Source organism: Capra hircus, chromosome 2, assembly GCF_001704415.2.
Source record: "Capra hircus breed San Clemente chromosome 2, ASM170441v1, whole genome shotgun sequence".
Taxonomy (NCBI): Eukaryota; Metazoa; Chordata; class Mammalia; order Artiodactyla; family Bovidae; genus Capra; species Capra hircus.
Genome location: NC_030809.1, coordinates 110,370,679 through 110,393,413, shown reverse-complemented (window position 1 = coordinate 110,393,413; position 22,735 = coordinate 110,370,679). Strand labels below are relative to the sequence as shown.

General features: G+C 42.6%; 1 protein-coding gene across 1 annotated transcript in view; it reads right to left on the bottom strand.

The window, feature by feature from the left end:
* The window catches only part of MYO3B (myosin IIIB), a 454,205-nt gene that overhangs the window by 132,066 nt on the left and 299,404 nt on the right, over positions 1–22,735 (bottom strand). The window contains 4 exon segments of the mRNA XM_018066782.1: positions 1,887–1,988; positions 15,041–15,121; positions 16,398–16,560; positions 17,961–18,072. Of these exon segments, the coding sequence (XP_017922271.1) occupies positions 1,887–1,988; positions 15,041–15,121; positions 16,398–16,560; positions 17,961–18,072 (458 nt within the window).

Below are 22,735 nucleotides of genomic sequence, written 5' to 3'. Positions count from 1 at the left end.
TTGTACACCTGACACAAATATAATGTTGTAGGTCAATTATACCTCAACTTTTAAAGTTTTTTAAATGAATAAAAAAGGTTATAGAACCACTGAATTCAAAGAGAAATCCTAAATTGTCAAATAGTTTAAAAAATATTTATTTGGCTGCACAGGGCCCTAGTTTCCTGACCAGGGATTGAACCTGGGCCCCCTGCTTTGGGAGCCCAGAGTCTTAGCCACTGGACCACCAGGGAAGTCCCTGTCAAATACTTTTAAGTATGTCCAGTGACAGTTGGGATAATTTGGCATCTCTCTGGCAAATTAATTGTTAAACAAGGAGACTGGAGAAATGGAAACACGGAGAAAAAGAATAGCGTGAAATAGGGTGACTGACTCTAAGTGAACAGATCGGGCTAAAGGAATTAAACCAGTGACATGGCTGCGAAAAATAAATGATGCATTTCAATAGCAGAAACGTTCACAAAATATCAGACTTGAGGTATGTGCAGGTGTGACATGGCTCCTCCAGACATGGGTCTCCTGTCTCCAGGGAAGCATCCTGAAGTATCCTGGTTAAATGAAATAAAGAGATACTGGGAGGGACTTCTCTGGCGGAGTCAAAGCCTTCCAGAGTCAGACTGAACTCTAGAGCTATTCGTATTTCCCAGAAGAACTGAGGCAATTCTTCATATTTTGAAATAAAATGAAAGAGCATTTGATCATCAGGAGGGAAAAAAAAAAACCAAAGCAGGTGTTGCAAATTAAAAATGCCTTTGGGGTCACTCAGGTAACAAATGCGGTTTGTGGAGAACCAGAGGATGCACATTCAATTTGAAAACATTTGGGTTCAATGTTTTCTGTTTGAGAAAAAAAAAAAAAAAAAAGAGTTGGTCGGGCCAAACAAACCATACCGTGTGTTGCTTACAATAGGAAGACCTCCTATTTCTGACATCTGCTAGGGAGAACAGATCTAGACTGTAGGTCTGTAACATCTAGACAGCCTTCTTTTGAAATTGAAGTGTCTCCCTGTCTCACCTCCTAGCCTCCTCAAGTTCAAGAAACACCGCTGCTCCTGGGGCTCCCCCTCTTCTCTTTTTTCCCTCTCCCTAACCTCCTTGCCCTGAGGTGAGGCTTCAGTTGTGCATTTTCTTGAAACCTAGGCTGGGTTTCAGATTCCAAAGAAGCTGGAAGCACTCAGACCTCACTGCTGGGCCTGGAGTTACACTGTACCTCCAAGCTCTATGGTGAGATTCAGGGCAACTCAGTCTCACATTTCATACATGTGAGCATCAGCATTAAAGGTCATATTTTTAAAATCATAGCTGATTCTTCAAGCAGAAGCTCAGGGACCTTCAATCTGAAAAAAAAGGAGGATTCTAATATCTTTTAAATGTTTGAAAACCATTGATCTAGTCCAATTCTCTCATTATACAATGATGATAATTAATGGAAAGCTTAGACCAGATACTCAAGTTTTAACTTCTTGTCCACAGTGTTCCTTCCCCCATGAATGTGCTCAATTTATCAGTTGTCAGGATCATAGAAAGATAGTCCCGAGAAGCTAAACTTTCAAAAGGTCTTAAGGTAAATAGGATAGAAACATGTCAGTGTCTGCTCCAAGAGGATGGGCTGAAGGGAGGCAGTTGGCAAGGAGAGCTGCCACGAGCCCATCTTCCCCAGTGAACAGTAACTGGGCACCCGGGCAGCTGCAGAGGGGATGAGCCCCAGAGATAAGGGGCTCCCCTGCAAGGCTGCCCCTGAACTTAATCAGCTGTCACCTGTAGGAAAAAAACAAAAGAGTGGCCAGACAGAGGGATCACATCAGGTGGTCATTTCCAGCTCTGGAATCTTCTCTGGAGTGTCCATAAATAAAGGAGACACCCATCCCAAACTTCTAATGACCTCACCTTTGTGGTCACCAGGCTCACTGGAGAACTGACCCTGTGCAGTTCCGCTGGGACCCGCTGTGATGGTGGGCTGCGGATCACTGCTTTGGTCTGAAGGGCACCCTGTGGAATGAAACAAAACAGCATCTTCTCAAGGTTATGCCCTCCACCTGGATGAATTACCAAAGTGGGGAACACAGCATGGCGAGGGAAATCCACATTTTTCTTATGGTTTGAGGCTCTGAGGTGATGGATTTGGAGCTTATTTTGAAGAGTTAACAGTGCGGCTGTGAAAGGGCACAAGTATAGGGAACAGGACACTTAGTAACTCTCCTGGCCGGACTCTCTACCGGCTTGGTGACACGGGGGAGGTTGGGTAAACTGTCTCATTGATTGCACTGGTCAAATAGGGAGCTGGGTGACCGAGGTCATGAATGCAGCAGGTGGGGGTTCCAGGAGTGACAAATGGACAGCATCCCCATTACCTTTCAGCGGCACCACCTGAGGAGAAAAAGAGGGATGGGGCCTCCTCTGTCTCTCCGCATGTCTACCCTGGGGCAGGCCTCTCTCTATTCCTTTTGTCTTGCAGTCCTGTTCACTGAGCTTTGTGGGTCCATGGTCAATTATGCCGTCATGGAAAAGGCAGACTACACACTATCTTTAGTGGAAGAACACACCAGTGCAGTTTTTCATAGTCCAGTTAGCTTACTTCAGTAACTACAGTTAACTTACTGCAAGGAGATCCAACAGTCCATCCTAAAGGAGATCAGCCCTAAGAGAGATCAGTCCTGGGTGTTCATTGGAAGGACCGATGTTGAAGCTGAAACTCCAATACTTTGGCCACCTGATGCAAAAAGCTGGCTTATTTGAAAAGACCCTGATGCTAGGAAAGATTGAGGACAGGAGGGGAAGGGGACGACAGAGGATGAGATGGTTGGATGGCATCACTGACTCAATGGACATGGGTTTGGGTAAACTCTGGGAGTTAGTGATGGACAGGGAGGCCTGGCGTGCTGCAGTTCATGGGGTCACAAAGAGTTGGACATGACTGAGCGACTGAACTGAACTGAACTTGCTTACTTCACAGTGATAAACATCTAAAGACTTCTCTACCAAGACCACTAATGGCTTGGGTGAGAAAGTGCTGCAGGGATGTTGCTGGCTGTCCCAGGTCTTCTTCCATGCTCCATGACCCACAAGGTCACAATGGGTTGAAAATGTCCCTACATCTCAGACCACCTCAGGTATCTGGAGAAGCCAGGTTCTTTCCAACTACACTCCTTGGCTTTAGAAGCAACTGCCCTGCCAGCGGGGCCTTCCTCTCCACAGCAGGCTCCTCCCTGAGGTTTCAACCCTAACTCTGTCCTGTCTCCTTCCTCCCTGGTCTATGATCCAGAGGCTGTTTGCTCTAGTCTTGCATTGCTTCCTGACTCAGGCTGTTTCTAATTCTGCCAAAAATGCTTCTAGACATACCATACTAGAATATTTGGGACCTTTCTCCTTTTCTGTTTTCTCAGATGTGTTTCTCTCTATCCTGTCTCTCTCCCTCCTCCTGGATGGCTCTCTTCCCTCAAGCATGGCCCTCCTGGTGGCACCATGTCTCTCCATTCCTTGCAGGCAGCCCCATAAGAATTCTGTGATAAGTAATGCAGGCTGCCTTGGACCACACTTAAGCAGGCACACAGAGTCCCTGTCCTCATGGAGCTTGCATTCTGACACAGAGACTGAGCATACAAAGAGATGTTTACCCCACACCTCAGCACAGTAACCTTCTTTGGAAATAGGGTGTAAACGTATATAACTGGTTTAAAATAAGGTCCTGTTGGATTAAGGTGGGTCTTAAACCCAATCATCAGTATCCTTATAAGATGGCCATGTTAAGACACAGGACATGTTAAGGCCATGTTAGGACACACTCTCTCTTGGGAGACCTGGGTTTGATCCCTGGGTCTGGAAGATCCCCTGGAGAAGGGATAGGCTACCCGCTCCAGTATTCTTGGGCTTCCCTGGTGGTTCAGATGGTAAAGAATCCTCCTGCAATGCAGGAGACCTGGGTTCAGTCCCTGGGTTGGGAAGATCCCCTGGAGAAGGGAATGGCTACCTATTGTCCTAAGCTCTTTACTCCTATAGGAACTTTCAAAGGTAGAGACCACTATCATTCCCATTTTACAGCTAAGGAGACTGAGGCATAGGGAGCTTAAATGGTTTTCCCAAGAAAACCACACACAGCTGGAGGCAGGCAGAGTCAGGATTCAAACTCATGCAGTTTTGCCCTGAAGTCTGAATTCCTAAATATTACAGGGTGTAGGCCATTTATTTAAACATTTAAAAACCATTACCCCCCACTGTCTTAGTAATGGAAATAAAAATTCACTTTATTTTATTCATGTGCCTGGCCATTTAGAGTCCCACAGCTTGGCTGCTGTAGGAGGCAGCTCTGGCATTGCCTGGTGTTTGATGACCCACCTAGAGGACAGACCCAGGTACTGCTTCCAGCAGGGACACTGTCTGGGTAGGTCTCCTGGCTGGTGATCTTCGCCTGGTGAGCTTTCCTGTCCTCACCATGGACCTGGCACAGAGGGTACTTATAGACGAGGCGCAGAGACCCAGGCTTCCCCTCCTCACTACTGCTGGCCAGTGGAACGAGAAACCCATGCGGTTTCTGGCTGGAGTTACAGCTGGTCAGTAGCCATTTTACTAGAATTTAAAGAGGCCAACTTGTGGGAGGTCCAACAAGCAAATGCCACCAAAAGCAGCCCAAAGTCGAATTCTTTTCTTAAAGGGCAGAATCTCATTGACATACTTTTTTTTTTTTTTCCCCTACAGTTGTATCACAAGGCCTGGCCTCCGCCTCTACCACACAAAACAAATCTAGTAATTTTAGGCCTATGAGCATTTCCACTCTGATTTTTCACTGCTGCTGCTGCTGCTGCTAAGTCACTTCAGTCGTGTCCGACTATGTGTGACCCCATAGACGGCAGCCCAACAGGCTTCCCCGTCCCTGGGATTCTCCAGGCAAGAACACTGGAGTGGGTTGCCATTCCCTTCTCCAATGCATGAAAGTGAAAAGTGAAAGTGAAGTCACTCAGTCATGTCAGACTCTTTGCAACCCCATGGACTGCAGCCTTCCAGGCTCCTCTGTCCATGGGATTCTTCACTACTTAATTTCAAATTAATCAAACTTTGACTGAGTTCAAAGAAAGTCTCGTCTGGTAAGCACTTTCTCTAACGTGGAGGCTAATGAGGGAGGCCTTCCTCTCCCCTGGAGAGGAGCTTCCTGCCTGTCCTGGAGCATCATTGAGGAATTCCTCTTCCCTTCAGGCATCCTGTCTCCTGACTCCCAGCAGCCTTAGGTTGGATTCACTTATAATTTATGCCCTGCTTGCTTCCAAAAAGGATTGAGGCAGGGATGCGTCACAGATCATTCGCTCTTTGTGACTGTGTTAGTCGGACCTGGCTTAGTCCTCCTTTCAAGCCTGTGGTAGGCCAGGTTTCATCTGAGACTGTTCCCCTCCCTTGTTAAAAGGTCTATATTTTTAGAGCAATTTTAGGTTCACGGCAAAATGAGGGGAAGGTACAGAGATGTCCCATATACCCTTTGCCCCCACACATACTCAGCCTCCCCAGTTATCAACGTCCCTCATCAGCTGTACGTTTGTTACAACTGATGAACCCACACTGACACACCATACCTCCCCCAGATCCGTAGTTTATATTACAGCTCACTCTGGACGCTATACATTTTATGAGTTTGGACGTTATAATGACACGTATCCATCATTATGGTGCCACACAGAGTATTGTCACCGGCCCTGAAAACCCTCTGTGTTCTGCCTATGTGTCCTTCCTCACAGCTCCTCACCCCTTCACAACTATTGATCCCTTTACTGTCTCCATAGTGTTGCCTCCTCCAGAATGTCATACAGTTGGGATCACACAGTATGTGTTCTGTTCGGATTGGCTTCTTTCACTTAGTAAAATGCATCTGAGATTCCTTCATGTCCTTGAGTGTTAGTCACTCGGTCGTGTCTGGCTCTTTGTGACCCCATGGGGTGTAGCCCACCAGGCTCCTCCGTCCATGGAATTCTCCAGGCAAGAATACTGGAGTGGGTTGCCGTTTCCTCCTCCAGCTTCACGTCTTTACTGGCTTGATAGCTCACTTCTTTTCAGCACTGAAGACTATTCCATCGTGTGGACATGTCATGGTTTATCCATTTACCTACAGAAGGACATCTTTTTTGCTTCCAAGACTTGGTAATTATAAATAAAGTTGTCTTAAGCAAACATTCCTGTACAGGTTTTTGTGTGGACATAAATTTTCAGCTCCTTTGGGTAAATACTAAGGAGAATGACTACTGGATTACATAGTAAGAGTATGTTTAGTTTTATAAGAAATTGCCACATTCTCTTCCAAAGTAACCACATCATTTTGCATTTTCACCAGCAGTGAGAGTTTGTATTGCTCCACATTCTCACCAGCATTTGGTGCTGTTAGTGTTCCAGATTTTGGCTATTCTAATAGGTGAACAGTGGTATCTCATTGATGTCTTAATTTTAATTCCCTGATGATATATGATGTAGAGCATCCAACTGTCTTTCCATCTTTTGAAGGAAAAAAATTCAGTATTTTTATGTAGTTTATGTGACCACCCAAAAAGCATCCAGCAGAGTGTTCTGAATGACAGGATGTTCAAAATACATTTTGAGGGAAGGACAGGAGATCAGGAGTTATGCAGTCTGAATTGCAGGGAGGTTTCTTAGCCACAATCTGTAAAATGAGGTAAAATCTCTAACCTCCTTCTCAGCGTGACTATGATATTATAGGAATAAGGAGATTGGAAGTCCTTTGTGTGAATGTATGAACTGTAAATTGCTGTGCAAAAAGTATAAGATGTTATAAAAATAAGTATTTCTATTGGTTAGTCAAGAAGGAAGCAACTCCTACCTCCAATATCATTCTGGCTTCTTATAAAACAAAGTTATTTACTTTGCTCTAAATTTTTCTTAAAACAACAAGGCTCTGAATGTTTATAGTAGCTTTATTCATCATCACAGGAACTGGAAACGAATGTCCTTTAGCTGGTAAATGGACATAATTGTGGCACATCCGCAGACCAGAATTCTGCTCAGCAATGAAAAAGAACAAACTACTGAAAATGGAGCAACACTGATGAATCTCCAAAGCATTAGGCTAAGTGAAAGAAGTCAGATTCAAATATCTACATACTATATGACTTCACTTACATGGTATTTTAGAAAACATAAAATTACAGGGACAGGAAAACCAGTGCGGTCACCAGAAGCTGGGGGTGCAGAAGGGATGGACGACAGCAAGGGCATGAGTGAACTCTTTGGAAACGTCTTTTTCTTGATCGTGCTGGGGGTTACCTGACTATACGTGATCATCCAATTTTATCAAACTGAGTTTCGCTATATGTAAATTATACCTCAATAAATCTGACTTTTAAAAATTTACCAAATTAAAAAATAGAAAGGGTAAAGCCTCCTTCTCCCCAAACTGGATTGTTTCTGGACAGCAGGATGCAATTGCTCCTAACCCACTAGGAGGAGAGTCTGGGGGAAGAGCCTTGCTGTCAACGAGGGACACTTCACAAAACGTTTGCATCGCTGACCATAGCTGGTTTTGACACTAAGCACTTGGCTCAAAGTCTCTGAAATTAGCAGCCTGTGGTTGCTTATACATCTCACCCATCACAACTTTATTGACGAGAATGGCTACCAGCTGTCACCTCTGCCTCCGCCTCTGTGCGTGGTGATTCAGACTGCATGGCCACGGCAAATCAAGCCATGATCCTGCTATGGCTCTCCGTGTTGGGGTTTGAACTCCTGGCCAAATGGCTGTTGCTCAGCTGTTATGCTGCCAATCACCTGTCACTGCGGGTTAAACGTGATAGGCTCACCCATATCTTCCAACTCTTCAGACATCTCAAAGGCAACTTGCTTTCCACAGCAGGAGGCAGCAGTCTTAGTGATATTCAACTCCTGGATTTTAGAATCCCTGACTTCTGGGGGCGGGGTACAGAGGAAACTTGCTATTTTCCAGAACAAGCTGCAGAAGGGCCTCAAACCCATGAGTGGGAAAATGATGTCAGGAGCATATCACTTAAGTCATAACAATTTTGAGGTCACTGGAAAATGTATCCACCCAAATGAAGCACGCTCTTGGCATGATGGATCATAGCTCATTACAAAAAGAAAGCTGCCTGAAATCTTTCACATGCTATTGCTGTGTTTTAATTTTTCCCTGTCAGATAGGCAAAGACATAAGATTCAGAAAATTCTCTCTTTTATAAAGGTTTTATTATAACTGTATTTGAGATCTGACATGCACTATCTTTTCCTCCAAAGTGAGAGAAATAGTTTCATCTTTCTGAAGTTACAACATTATTATTCTAATCATAGAAGAGTATTTCACAGACTCATTTTTTTTCCCCTCAAGTAACTTCATACTTAGGAAGTGGGGACAGAGAGGAAATTGACACTTACTGAATAGCTGCCATGTGCCAGGTCCCAGGCGGGATACTTTGTGTCAATTACCTGCTATGATCTTCACAACAGTCTTGAGAATTAGACCTTAATGAGTCCCATTTTGTAGCTAAGGAAACTAAGGTTCAGAAGTTAAGCAATTTCCTCTAAACCATAAGACAAATCTGGTGGTACAGCCAGGATTTAAAGTAATTTTGACTCCAAAGTCCACATGCTTAGGATGGTATATAAAACTCTCCCCAAAGCTTTGACTGGTGCCATATCCGAGATGGAAACCAATGTTAGAGCTGGTCTACTAAAAAGAGCATTGGGTGAAGACTCAGAACAGGGCTCTGATACTCGTCCTTAAGCTCATGTAACACATAAGGGGAGACAACTTATGTAGACTCTGTGCTTCTGTTTCATCTGTTTGGGGAGAAAACAAAATCTGCTTTTCTACACACAGAAGTCTTTTGAGGAAAACAGTTCAATAATTCTTGTCACAGCACAGTTAATTTTCCCCCTAAAAGTTTCTTTACTGTTACTTGGACAGAGTCTCAAAACTAATAAGGGTTTCATAAAATGTGACATCACATTTTATGATTCTGTGTGAAAAAATGAAAGACATAAATGCAATTCAAGAGTGTTGTTGACATCATTATTAATCAATTATTGACTATAATGCTGCTTCACTCAATGGTGAGGTGGTAAAGATACCATCTGAAGAACTGCCTTTTTTGCAGCCAGATTCTGGAGCTCTACATGAAGTCCATAGGGAGGAAACGATTCCCACCCAAAGACGTTCTATCCATGGGTTTACTCTGAAATTTAATCTTGAGCCCTGGGATGCCAACCACGGCACCAAAGCCTCATCTTCAGCATTTCCACGCTGTGTCAGTGTGATATCAGGAAAAAGCAGACCTCAGTTCCACACTGGCTTTGCAGCTTCTTCTCTAACTGTTAATTAGGTTAACAGTACTTTACCTGCTGGGTGTTTAATTCTAACATGGGCAATAATTTGATTTCAGAACAAAGGACATTCCTTTGCATCACAAGTTACTTCATGGTAAGAATTTTACTGCTTGTGCCCAGTGAGATTTGGCAGAGCCCATTTCTTGACAGAAATCTCGAGGCTAAGGCCAGACTCTGTCTCTCCTGAAGCCATGTTTCTGGAGCTCTCTGTATGTCCTGACCCAGCTCACAGACAAGGCACATTTTCTCAAAGTAAATCACCATCCTTAACCAACCCACCCGCCCCCAAACCTTCTCCTTCTCTAAGAAGTTTTACCTGTGGTTGTCAGAAACCAGTTGCAGACCTTTACCTACAGAGGGTCAGAGAAGGCCAGACAGTGCAAGTGGACTCTGCCGGACCCTCATATGGCCTGGAAGGCACCTTCCTTCAGTTAACCAGAGCTTTGGAAGACAGTGGAGCTAGTGTGAGCTCTCCGTTCAGCTCAAGCTCAGGTGCACCAGTTAATTCCTTCCCCCAGATGTTGTTTTACTCTTGTGTGGAAATGGCCTGAAATACCAGGAATGGGGAGGCAGCTGGCTCCTGCCAAAAAGAGTTTGGAATTTTTCTTCCCTCACATTTTGAGAAATCACATGTTTTGTGCAAAACGACCAGGAGTATTTCCAAAAGACAGAAACAGAACAAGTGAAGAAACAATGGAACAGGGTGGAAAGATAGAGATGCATAAAGGAGCGTGCTTGTTTTCCTCCTGTCTGTCTGATATTTTCCCTCACTGGGTACATTCATGTGACTTTCCGCTACTGTTTGACTTGTGATCGACAATGTGCTTATGCACAGATTCATCATTTTTACGAGAAACTTGGGCCATTTCGATGTATTGTTGTTGGTCGTTTAGTCACTAAGTCATGTCTGACTCTTTTGCAATCCCATGGACTGTAGACCAGGATCCTCTGTCCGTGGGATTTCCCAGGCCAGAATACTGGAGTGGGTTGGCATTTCCTTCTCTGGGGGATTTTCCTGACCCAGAGATTGAACCCCTACATCCTGCATTGGCAGGCAGATTCTTTACTACTGAGCCACCAGGGGAACCCATTTCAAAGTATATCCTCAGCTATATATTATAATGATTTTGACTGTTTGGTGTTTAACAGAATTCCCTTCCAAGGAGTGCTGACATAACATAGAGTACTTGATTATACAAACAGCATCCATTTGAGGGAAGCATGTTTTTTAATCCTCTGTGTTGAAGATGAATCTGAAGCCCCAAACTAAATTCCATTGTTCACCTTGAGAGTAGCTCCAGCATAAAGCAGTTACTTAAACAGTAGTTGAATAAGGGAATGAAATAAAGAAATTTCCTAATTTAAAATATAGTTGTTCTGTGCACCTAGGGATATTTCTGGAAATCTAGTTCTAGGAAATTATTGCAACAACCCAGTCATTGCCAACCCACCAACAATGCTAAAGGAATCAGCCTTTCAAAATTAGAAAAGACTAGGAGGAAGGCTTACCCTGAGAGAGGTTTAAAAGTTCAGGCGTTTTAAGTATTAAATCTTGGTTTTGTCATGATGTGGGGTCAAACTTTTAAAAAGAAGTTAACCTGGAGAAGGGGGAGAGCCTGTCTGGATTCTATGCTTGCTTTCCTCTTTGGAAACTGCATTTAAAGCAATTCCCATTGGCTGGCATCACATGACGTGCCCAGGGATTCCAGCTGCAGCTGGTTTAAAATGCCTGCTCACAGGCTCAAGGAAAAGGGCCTCTCAGCCTTGGCAGGACTGAGGATGCCGTTCCAAAAACCACTCCCCTCAGAGAGCATCAGAAGGAGAAATGGCAATAGATATTAGTGCTGTTATCCCCTGTAGGACCCAGGAGGGGAGTAAGTAGGAAGCTGATCAGATAACAGAGAGAAAGAGAAAACAATTTCCAAAGCACTGAAGCAATTAGATGAGAAAGGGCTATAAACCAATGGGCTCTTCCTGCTCCTGGAGGGCTAGGGGAAAGAAGGGAAGAGGCTGCAAGAGCCAGCTCCTCCTGAAGACACACTTTGAAGTTCCTTCCCAGCCCCTCAGGCTCCACTGTCACTGAGGGCTTCTCCCCTGCGAGACGAGGAGCCTGGCACTTCGCTCTTGCTTAAAAAAACAGATCTTGAGTTAGAGGGGTAATTTTTAAAAATTGTGCTTTCAAAAACTTAGAGAATGAGACATTGTAGATCTTTAAAAAAAAATTCCCTGCAGGTTGTTTGTTTTGATAGTATTTACTGAGGAATGTATGCAATTTTAGTTGACAAAATCTAGTTATATCCATTCTCTGAAAGTTAAGAATTCATTAAGGAAAAAAAAACAATGCATTAGTGATGGGGTGACAACTATTAGTTTTTACTTAGACTACCCCATATATCCAAACAGGAATATGTTTGCAATTATTTTTCTGATTAAAAAAGTACATATTTTTAATTGTTTTGTTATGTTTTCCCATAGCAAGAGCCTATTATCAGCATTAATCAAAAATAAAAACAATAAAGGATGCCACTTCTCACCAAGGTGACATTTGAAGTTGTTTCCCTCTCCTTGAGAAAAGAAACTGAGAAAGGCTACTTTTGCCCAGATCCTCAGCAGGCTCTCTCCCTGTGAACCCACATCTCACAAAGGCCCTTTATTGCCGGCACAATGTTCTGCGCACAGGAAATGTGTGTGCATGTGCCTAGCATGTTTCCCGTTTGTTTTCTTTTCCAGCATTGCTCTCTGGCTGGTGAACAGTTCAGGCCCACAGAGAGCTTGAGACCACCAGCTCATGTATTTGAAAGGCATCTGTTTATTTTGAAAATGCAAATGTGGCCTACCTCAAAGACTGACAGGCAGGAAAATACCAGGGAGCAAAAGGAGAGGTTTCCAGTCTGGAGCCCTGTCCCTCCCTCGATCACGCCTGCTGAGATCACTCGCCATGAGAACCACTTGAACAGCTCCAGGAGTCTGAGTGAACGGCCCACATTTCAAACGAGCAGGCTCGTCTCTCCCAAGTCTAGCCCGGCAGATCATAGCTCACCTGATTTAAAGTACTGATTGAGTCATTTCCAAAAGGACCCTGGGACTTGGAGATGGTGGTGCCCAGGCCAAGTACTGCCTGGAGGAGGGCCCCTAACACTGGCACTGGTCTCCTAACAGCCAAAGCCCTGTCCTGGGGACAGATTCCTGGAGAAAGCCCGGGAAGGTTAATACCCTGACTTTGATCTCTGTCAAGGCATACCAGCAAGAATTAATTTACATTTCAGATGAAAAAGGTTGACAGCATGAAAAGGCATCTTGTTTCTGGTATGTGAATGTGCCGTAATAGATCGGGAATTCTGAAAGGAAGTTCTGAGGAAGCTAAAGGGATAAGCCGAGCGGCTGCTTTTATTGGGAAGGAGATGAAAGGAAAACAAATTTCAATATGCGCCGCTCTGTAGCAACATGTAGGCCAAATGCTTCCTAAATTTCAAGGGCTATTCTTTCAAAACCTATATAACATAGCGCTGCAGCATGATTGAAAAAAAAAAAAGACAATAGGCCAGAACTTGAAATATAAACCAAACACATTGCAGAGTCTATATTTCAAATGAAATGATTTGTTGAAAAAATAATAAATTAGAGAATAACCTTAGAAAATGCCCAGAAAATGTTATGTTGTGATAGCATCCCTACGCCGCTTCTACAGGCTTCAAAAGTAAGAGTACCCGTATATTTCGAGTTTGTTCTACTTGAAATGTCCCAGGGACATGAAGAGCTTGTAAGGAGAGGATTATACTTTAGGAAGAGCACACCCCAAAACAGAGACATTGGAATGAGCTGTCTTGCTTTTAGATCAACACCGCCTTTGAATCGAAAGATAAGGAGGAGAACGTTTTCAAGTAAAAGTAATCTGCCCATAAAATCACAAATGTTGTTACCCTATCTGAGTATCTTTACCACTAACACAAAACCAGCCCCTCAACTCCTGTCCATGACGTTGGCTGAAGGGCAACGGGACATTGCCCGCCTTTGCTCTGGCTATCACACTCTCCTGCCAAGAGGGTGAGCTGGTGTCAGTACCACCCCCAATAACTACATGCCCACCCAAGCCCGTGGGGACTTGGAAGCTCCCAATACCACTTGATACGCAGGACACTGGCTGCCAGGCTAAGAAGGAGGGTGTTTCCAAGGTTTTAAAAGAAAGAAGCTACTTAAAGAAATGTGTTCTCTCTAGTCCCATGAAACAAAAGGACCCTTCCGTAGTGTACCCACCCCACAGGTGCTGCACTGAAAAGATGCAGCCGAGTGTCCTGATATAATGGAGCCACCCACCTGTCTGTTCTTATGCATGTGGCAATAACAGAGTCCAAAAGGGAGCCATCTAAAGATGATTTTCAGAGAGGGAAAATTCGATTTATGACCCTACACACTTTATGATAAGGGAATCAACAATAGATAAGCTCAAAGTTTATATTTGAAAATACATGTTAGGCTTTGAGCCAAACAGTGAGATCAGTCCAGTATCTTCTCTTAATGGTGTGGGTGAGGGTGAGGGGAACTGTGTGTATGTGTGTGTTGGACAGTGGGGAGGAAGAGAGAAAATGTATTTTGAGTTGTTTTACTTGTTGCAACTAGAGCTGCATCCTTCTTCCTGATGCTTTGAAGCTGTAGAGCTTAGAATTCCTAGGGGATGGTGTTAAAAGTTGCACATTGGGGGTGAAATGACACTCTTTCAAACATTTTGAATAAAGTTGTCTGGCCTTTACAGGGTCAGAGGGTTCTGAACAGTGCCCCAAGGAGCCAGGCTCTGAGTAGTGATCTCTTCAAAAGGGGTGCAGCTGTTTCCCTTAAAAGTTTGTTCCAAGTGTGGCAGTATCTGAAATCCTCTCTCCCTGCTGCTAGTCCACTGGCCTGGTCACTTCTCTTTCGTTCTGTCTCTGATATCTTGTGCTCTCAGAGCCTGGGTGTGTCTGCTCTGGGGCTGGTCTCTTCCAAAGCCTCAATTAGGTACAGGCAGCTTCAAAAGACAGAGGGAGCTGAGCCCCACAACCCCTGGAGATATTGCCCTTTGCAGAAGAGCAGAGTGACCTGCGAGCCAGAGCTTGAGGTGCTCAGGCAGCTACAAGCTGAGCCACAGCATGCTAACCCCATGGGGCCCAGAGGACCACTGCAGTCACACACAGGCCTGGGTGTGGGAAACACAGTTTGCCAGGCAAGTACCTGAGTTATTCCTATCTCTGTGCTATGAAGAGGTAGGCTGAGCATATAGTTAGAGAATTCCAAGGTTGGAAGACCTTTCAGACCTTTCTAGCCGATGTTCTTGTTTGCAGACAAGGGACGGGTGACTCCAGGAGAGGAAGGGAGTTGCTCAGTTGGCAGTATGTAAAATGGACTCTATCCAAACTGGCTGTGAATAAATGCTGACTCGGCCTCTGACTGGCTGTGCAACTATGGACAAGTTATTTCACTTCTCTGTGCCTTGTTTTCCCCCTTTATAAAATTGGGAATGCAAGAGAACCGACTTGGAGCACCCTTAGCCGAGGTACGGCATGTGGCCAGTGCTCCCAATCATCACACGGAGCGGGGTGAATCAGAACAAGCGCTAGACCCCACCAAAACTCTTGACTCCTCTTCCAGTGCTCCTGAATTATTAACCTTTCAGCTTTTTGAAACTCATATGAACTTAATCACAGAAGATTTCCAAGTGGATGCTATGAAAATGATGTTTTAATTACCTGCGTGAATACGAACAGCAGACTCACTCCTTCTGTTGCTTATTTTCTTAAATTTCCTCCGAGCATCATATCCTCTCCAGGCTAAAAATATAAAACCATGTGCTAGGAATGACATTAATTTAAGAATGTGCCAGAGAATTGATATAAGCTGTTTCCCTCCAATCCTCTACCCCTCTCCTCCTCCCCACTGCTTTCTCACTGAACAAAATAAGCAGAGCTACGTGAGTGATGGTGGGGAAGAGGGGCCTCTCTGTACTCTCAGCTTGGCCTCCAAGATGCTTTTGAAAGGAGTTGTTTTGGTTCAGGCAGTGAATTTCTGCAACCTCTGGATTCCACTTATGAATCGCTTGGAGCCCTGTCCAGGTGAGGTGGGTCCCTGTCATTCCAACCCATGGAGGAAGCTCTGCCTTCAGGACTTGAGGGGTAGGAGAGGACTGGAATGGCCTGACTCACTCTGTATTTTTTATTGGGACAAAGGTATAAAACATGAAAGTTGAAGGAAAGAAAAATACATAATAATGATTAGTAGCATCACATTTGCGTTTGGTAAGGAGAGACTATGTATAGAACTGTGTTAAGGGAGGGAATGCGTGACGGAAAGGGAAAATGCATGGGAAATGAATGAAGAGAAGAGAAAGGGAACCTGGGGCAGGGGCCAGGGTGTTGAGTCCTTCAGAGTACTAGGCACTGAGCTGCTACCAGGAGAATGACCAGCTCTCCTTTTCACTTCCTCCCTGAGCGCTACAGCTCTCCATGTCACTGAAGGAGGTCATGAAGTCCAAGTGGACGTTATGATTCTGGGTTACGAGAACACAGAGGAAATCATCGCTGTGTTCAAGACCTGGGACAACTGCCTGCAGTAGCACAGGAGCTCAGATGCTATTTGTGACACAAAGGACACGTGTGTGCAAAGAGGCACTGACAGGGCTGGGTGTATGACAGAGCCTAGTGATTAGCTGCCTTGGTTTACAAGCTCTGTCTGAGCCAGAAAAGCCTCCTAGATGTGGCAGTAGCAATTCTGATGCTGAAAACCTGGTAAAGGACATGAAGTGTGTATGAAGTGGGTCATCGGGGAGCTGGGGCACATGTCTGTGCGATTTGGGTTTTACATCCACCCACTGCCACTGCCTCTATCTTGCCGTGGGTAAGGATGGCTTGTTTGCTTATCAGGAGGTCAGAGACTGTGGCAGTCTTGCTCACAGCTATAACCCCAGGACCAAGCACAAGGCCTGGCCTGCAGTAGGTACTTGATAAATATTTGCTGAAGGCAAGAGGGAGGGAAGAAAAGGAACCATTGAGAACAAGAGGTGAGTGGCCTCAAGCACTTAATGAAATGCCAAGATTCAGGGCTGTTTACCTGACTGGATGGCAACAGCCCCCTTCTCTCTCTTCTCTCTGACTCTTCTGTATCTCCTGGCTCCCAGCCACCCCTTGGCATAGGCCTGCAGCACAACCACTCTGCCTATGACTTCCCGCAGCAGCAAATTTAACTGCTCGACATGATAATACTTGAGAAAAACCTGAAATAAGACATCAGTTTTAGCATTACATATAGGTTCCCAAGTGCTCCTCTGGTGCTCAGGGGTAAAGAAGTGTGTTAGTCACTTAGCTGTGTCTGACTCTTTGCTACCCCATGGACTGTAGCCCACCAGACTCCTCTGTCCGTGGGATTCTCCAGGCAAGAACACTGGAGTGGGTAGCCATTCCTTTCTCCAGGAGATCTTCCTGACCCAAGGATCAAAACTGGGTTTCTTACATTGCAGGTGGATTCTTTACTGTCTGAGTTACCAGGTTCAGATAAACCCTGCCAATGATTCTTCAGTGATAAAGAAACCACCTCCCCATACAGGAGATGCGGGTTTGATCTCTGCATCAGGAAGATCCCCTGGAGAAGGAAACAGCAACCCACTCCAGTATTCTTGCCTGGGAAATCCTATGGACAGAGGAGTGTGGTGGACTACAATTCATGGGGTTGGAAAAGAGTCAGACACGACTGAGCGACTAAACAACAAGAATAACGGACTCCCACACAGAAATTCACTCTGCTCCAATAAATTAACATAAATATTAAAACATCATCTAAATAAAGTTTACAGTGACTTGATTTATGCTAACATTACTGATTTCTTGGAAGCAAATACAATTAATCCCCTTGTAAGGTCGAGCCAACGTGGGACTATTAATATACCCAGACGGTGAAGTGAACAGGGTTTTAGGAGATCCTAAATGTTCTCCGGGCTGGCCTCAGTTCTGCCATGAGTTCCATTTCCTCAGCTTGATCCTTTCAACCCTCAACTCTGATGGAGGTGTTAAAGCAGAAAAACTGACCAGGGCCGACAGAAGTTCTGAGGGAGTGGGGCTTGAATGGGCCACAGTGATCTAATTTCTGCCGAGGAGCAGCAGCATTGCCATCCACACTGAAGCTAAGGCTGGCATTGTAGGGCAATTCAGAATGGACCACAAAAACCTGAAATCTTGTAGGAATATGATGTTTCCCCAAATGAAAAGCTAGACATGATGAGATTACTCATCAGAGTGGGCAGTATACTACATGAGTCTAAGGGAAAAAGGACGAAAGTAGAAAAGATACTCATTATTGTCATTAACATGATTTATGTATTTGTCTGCAGTGCTGGAATAAGCAGCACTGGGAAAAAGGACATTTAAAAATGAGCCCAAAGATCTCATTCTAGAAATGGTAAACGGTTCTCAAACTACATGCAGAACTGGAAGCAAACTCTCCTCTTTTGGCATCTGAGGTCCTGGGACCCCGGACCCAAGACCAGCAAAGATCACTGTTAGGTTGGGGTCTCGTCTGGTAAGCTGCAAAACTCACAGAGCTATTCAAATCACTGAGAAGAGACCGAGGTACACAGCAGAGCATCTCAAGTGACAATCTAAACAACAAAGAAAGAACTACCTTTGTTTTTCCCAGCAGCCAGTGATCTAATCTGGACTTTTCCAAGATAGCGATGCAACTCTCTTTGCTAGCAAGAGGTGTTTGATGTGCTCTGAATGCCAAGTAATAATACCTACAAAACAGAACAGGGAAATAAAGCATTTTTAGTCACCATTTGATTCAGCATCATAGAGTTGCTCTGGGCCCATTGACATGTCTTGTTTTTCAGTATCAAATATTTGTTGAGCATCAATAATAGTGTACTAGGTAGTGGAAGACACACAATTCACAATTCATGCTTATTAGCTCTTATCTACTTTCATATTCTGCTATGTTTATTTTCCTTTTAGTATTGCTTGTAATTCATATTCAAAGCATACTTGGCATCTTTTACATGCAAAATCAAAGTATCTAATCCTTTAAAAAAACTGAAGTTTAGACAGCTCTCCCAGAAAAAGTTATCATTTTAAATGTATTACTCTTTTAAAAATAATTTGTCATCTCACTGTATGAATTTTGGCTCTGCTTTGAAAATTCCATCTGAAGCAATGTGTAGAAAGCAAAAGTGATTATAGCCTGACACTACTTATTCAGTCTGTTAGGCTCTATGTCTCTCTCAAGGTAAAAAGTGGGTATGTTTTCTTGAGACAATCACCAAAACCACATTTGTCTTCCTAAATTACTCATTTTAATAAACTTCCATACTTTCAGATGAAAGACTTTCTGGGTAGATTCAAAGAACATGACCAAATTATATATATATATATATATATATATGTAAGTTTGTTTATGTATATGTGTGTATGTCCATAGGTATGTCTATATACATGTATATGCATATATACGTATATAATGTTGAATATATTACCTTTTTAGAAAACTTTACCTTAGTTTTTCTTTTAAAAACTTGGAAGCATCTTTCCTCTGTTCCTTGTTGCCATCTGTAATTAAATTGAACCACTTGGAAGTATTTCCTTGTCAGAGGATTTTCCTGTGATTCCTCAGACAAGGGTGATCTGTTATTTTAGAACTGCTTTAAAATGTAGAGCCAGTTTTACTTTTTAAGAAAATCACAAAAATATAAAATATGTCCTTTCCTCTTACCAAATATTCCCATGCTTTCTGTTTATGGAAAGATAAACATACTTGATTAGCACTTGAGCCATTTAACTTTATCTTTGTGCTACAAGATTGTTTTACAAGTTAGGACTGAATGCTGATTTTGCCGAAAACATTTGCATTCAGAGGTTCTGAGTATGTTTCTAAGACACTGCGTCTCTGTTTCCACCTTTGAGGAAGAGAAACAGTTTTCTCTCAGAACCCCTGAATGGTGGCCAGGACTGTGCTAGGTCATCTGGCCAAGCCCAGGAACCTGTTCATAGTAGACGTTCCTGGAGCTAGGTGGGAGGAGGGACAGCCAGGAGTCAGGCTGAGGTCTGGGCAGTTCATGGCATCAGCACAGATTCTTTAGCCCTAGTTTCTCAAGGACTGTAGTTTCAGTCATGGGTTCTTGGATTTGGCTTGGGCTAAAGCAAAAAGATTGTGTACTAGAGTGCACGGGGGTGGTAGAAATAGATGGCAAATCTCTATGGAGTGAATGTCTTGGGAAAGGTAAAGTACAGATAGCTTAAGATGTAAAAGTCATTGATAAAAGCAAGACTTCCATACTCTCTTTTCCTTTAGTCCTGGCCATTTATAAAATGGGCTATATATTATAAATAACATATGGCATGATTATATGTTTATAATATGATTAAGGGCTTCTTTGGCCTTAATCCGACAGGCTTGCTCAGGATGATTGCTCAATACTCTTAGTGATGAAATATTTAAAGATAATCTAATGAATGACCAGAACTATGCAGTTTATGAGATTACAAGATATGTTCTAACTATCCATTCAAGGATTTATCTTGTTCTGGGGGCATCCATGGGTGCTTCTTAGCAATTTCTAAATAGACAGACTATATCTTGAATTAATATAAATATTAGAAATTAACTTTGATTTTTAGCACTTCAATTCAAATCTCTTATTATGATAATAACATTCATACATAGCTTTTAGTTCAGAAAGAGATGGATAACAGTACTGTCAAGATGTGAAGATTTCCAAAAACATTAAGGGAGCATTTAAGTGACATGTCTGCAGTAGTCAGGTCAGAGAGGTATCAGTACAGTGTGTTTTCTCCACAGAGTATTCTAATAGATAATATGGTTAAAAACAAAACAAGACAAATAAGCACTTTGGCCAAGCTTCTGTATGCTTCAATGCTTCAATATAAGGGCAAAAATGAAACGAAAGGCACAAAGATAAAAGGCCTGCCACCAAGGGGACATCTTTTTGAGAAGATCCATTCCACCCCCTTCTTGAAGCAGCTTGATGAGTTAAATAAGCAAAAGACAATGCAATAGCAAAATAATACATGTAAAGATTTGTCTTGAGGGTCTGAGTACTCGAGAACATTGTAAAGACTAGTTCTATCTCTTTATTCAAGAGTTCTGCCCTGAGCTGTTTACCAGTTCTGCCCTGAGCTGTCTCTGATAGGTAGAATTCATCTCTCAGATTGGAGTTTGAGCTCTGAGTTAAGGGTGAGGTCTTTCATCTCTAACCATAGGTAAGTCACTTGTATCTGAATTTTCACAGGGAGCAATGGGAACCAGATAAGTGGTTCTTAACTCAAGTGGAGGGGAGGGTGGTGGAAGACTCTATGAAAATCTGGTAAAAGCTATAAACATTTTTTCTTAGGAAAATGCTCTTGATACAACATATTGCACATAGTATCAAGGGTTCCACATAGTTCGTGCGGGTCCTCCAACGACCTAAGAGCCCTTCCCTATTTCAGAGCTCTATGGAAAATGATAAATTTTACAAGACCTTATCTTATTAAAACATATAAGTTATTAAAAGAGAAAATATCCAGTTGAAAAATCTCTATCCAAAAATGTTATTTAGTTTTCTGCCTAAAATGTTTTATTGTATGAAATACAAATTTTCCAAGGAAGAGTTTTTAAGCTAATTAAATTAGATGTACCAGTTACTTCATAACAAATAACTTCAAAACTTAATGGGTTAAAGAGTAGACATTTATTGTCTAACAGTTTGAGAGGGTCAGGAATTTAGGAGCAGCTTATCTGGGCATTTCTGGCTCAGGGTCTTACATGAGATTACAGTCAAGATGTTGGCCAGGGCTTCAGTCATCTAAAGGCTTGAGGATCTATTTTCAAGATGGTGCCATCACATGGCTAATGGTAAAAAGCCTTAGTTTCTTTCTGGCTATTGACAGGATGCTTCTCAGTTCCATGCTATTTGGGCCTCTTCAGAGGACTATTTCAGTATCTTCATAACAGAAGATGGTTTCTACCACAACAAGGGATCCCAGAGAAAAAGCAAGAAGGAATCTGTAATGCCTTTTATGACTGAGGCTTAGAAGTGATAAACCATCACTTCTTCCATATTCTTCTATTCATTAGAAGCAAGTCACTAAGTCCAGACTACATTTAATGAGAGAATTTAAGTTTTACTTCTTAAAGGGATTTAAGTATCAAGTAATTTGTGGCCATATCTCTGAACCACTGCAAAAAATCTCTCTGAATCATCAACTCTTATCAAAAAATGCACAAATATAAAATCAGTTAAAAGTAAAAGACATACCATACTAATACTAGTCAAATTAAAACTGGACTGGTTATATTAATATAAACAAAGTAGATTTCAGAGCAAATAAATATTATGAGGATAAAGAAGTTTATTTATAGTGATAAAGAGATCAATTCATCAAAAAACCTAAACATTCTAAGCATTTTTTCACTTAATAACATAGCTTGAAAATACATGAGCCTAAAAGTATTAATGCTGCAGGTGCTAATACTGTTAATTGTGTCTTGTTAATAATACACAATTATAGTCAGAGAATTCTGTACCCTCTTCCAATAATTGATAGGACAAGTAGACCAAAAAAAAAAAAAAAAAAAAAAGAATCATATGGAAGGTTTGAATAAACAACCTAACCTAACCGACATTTATAGAAAATTCCAGCTAAAAATATTAGAACACATTTTCTTTTCAATTACATATGAAACACCTACCACAATAGGCTATATTCTGGGCAAAAAATCCCATGACTTAGTCATACAAGGTACATTCTCTGACCATAGCAGAATTTAATTAGAAATCAACAAGATACCTGGAAAATTCCCAAATATTTATGAACAGACTTCTATGGAAAAATAACCCATGTATCAAAGAAGAAATAAAAAGAGAAATCAGATTGATCAAATAAACATGAAAACACAACCTGTCAAAAATTTGTGGGATACTGCAAAAGTAGTAGTATTTAGACATGTATACCATTAAAAACCTATAACAAAAAAGAAGAATGGTCTCAAATACATGAGCTCAACCTCTAACATATGTTAGGAAAAGAACAAATAAAACCCAAGATCAGCAGAAGAAAGGAAATAAAGATCATGGCGAAAAATCACTGAAATAAAGAAGAGACACTGAATGAAATTGAAAGGTGTTATTTGAGAAGGTTAATGAAATCGGTAAACCTTTAGCCATATAGGTTAGGAAAAGGAAAGAAAACAAGGGTATGAGATTAGTGATATTCTATAGATTCTACAATATTAAAAATACAATAAGGGAATATCAGAAACAACTTTGGGGGCCTCCCAGGTGGGCCTAGTGGTAAAGAATCCGCTGCCAATGCAGTAGCTATAAGAGACGCGGGTTTGATCCCTGGGTCAGGAAGATCCCCTGGAGGAGAGCACAGCAACCCACTCCAGGATTCTTGCCTGGA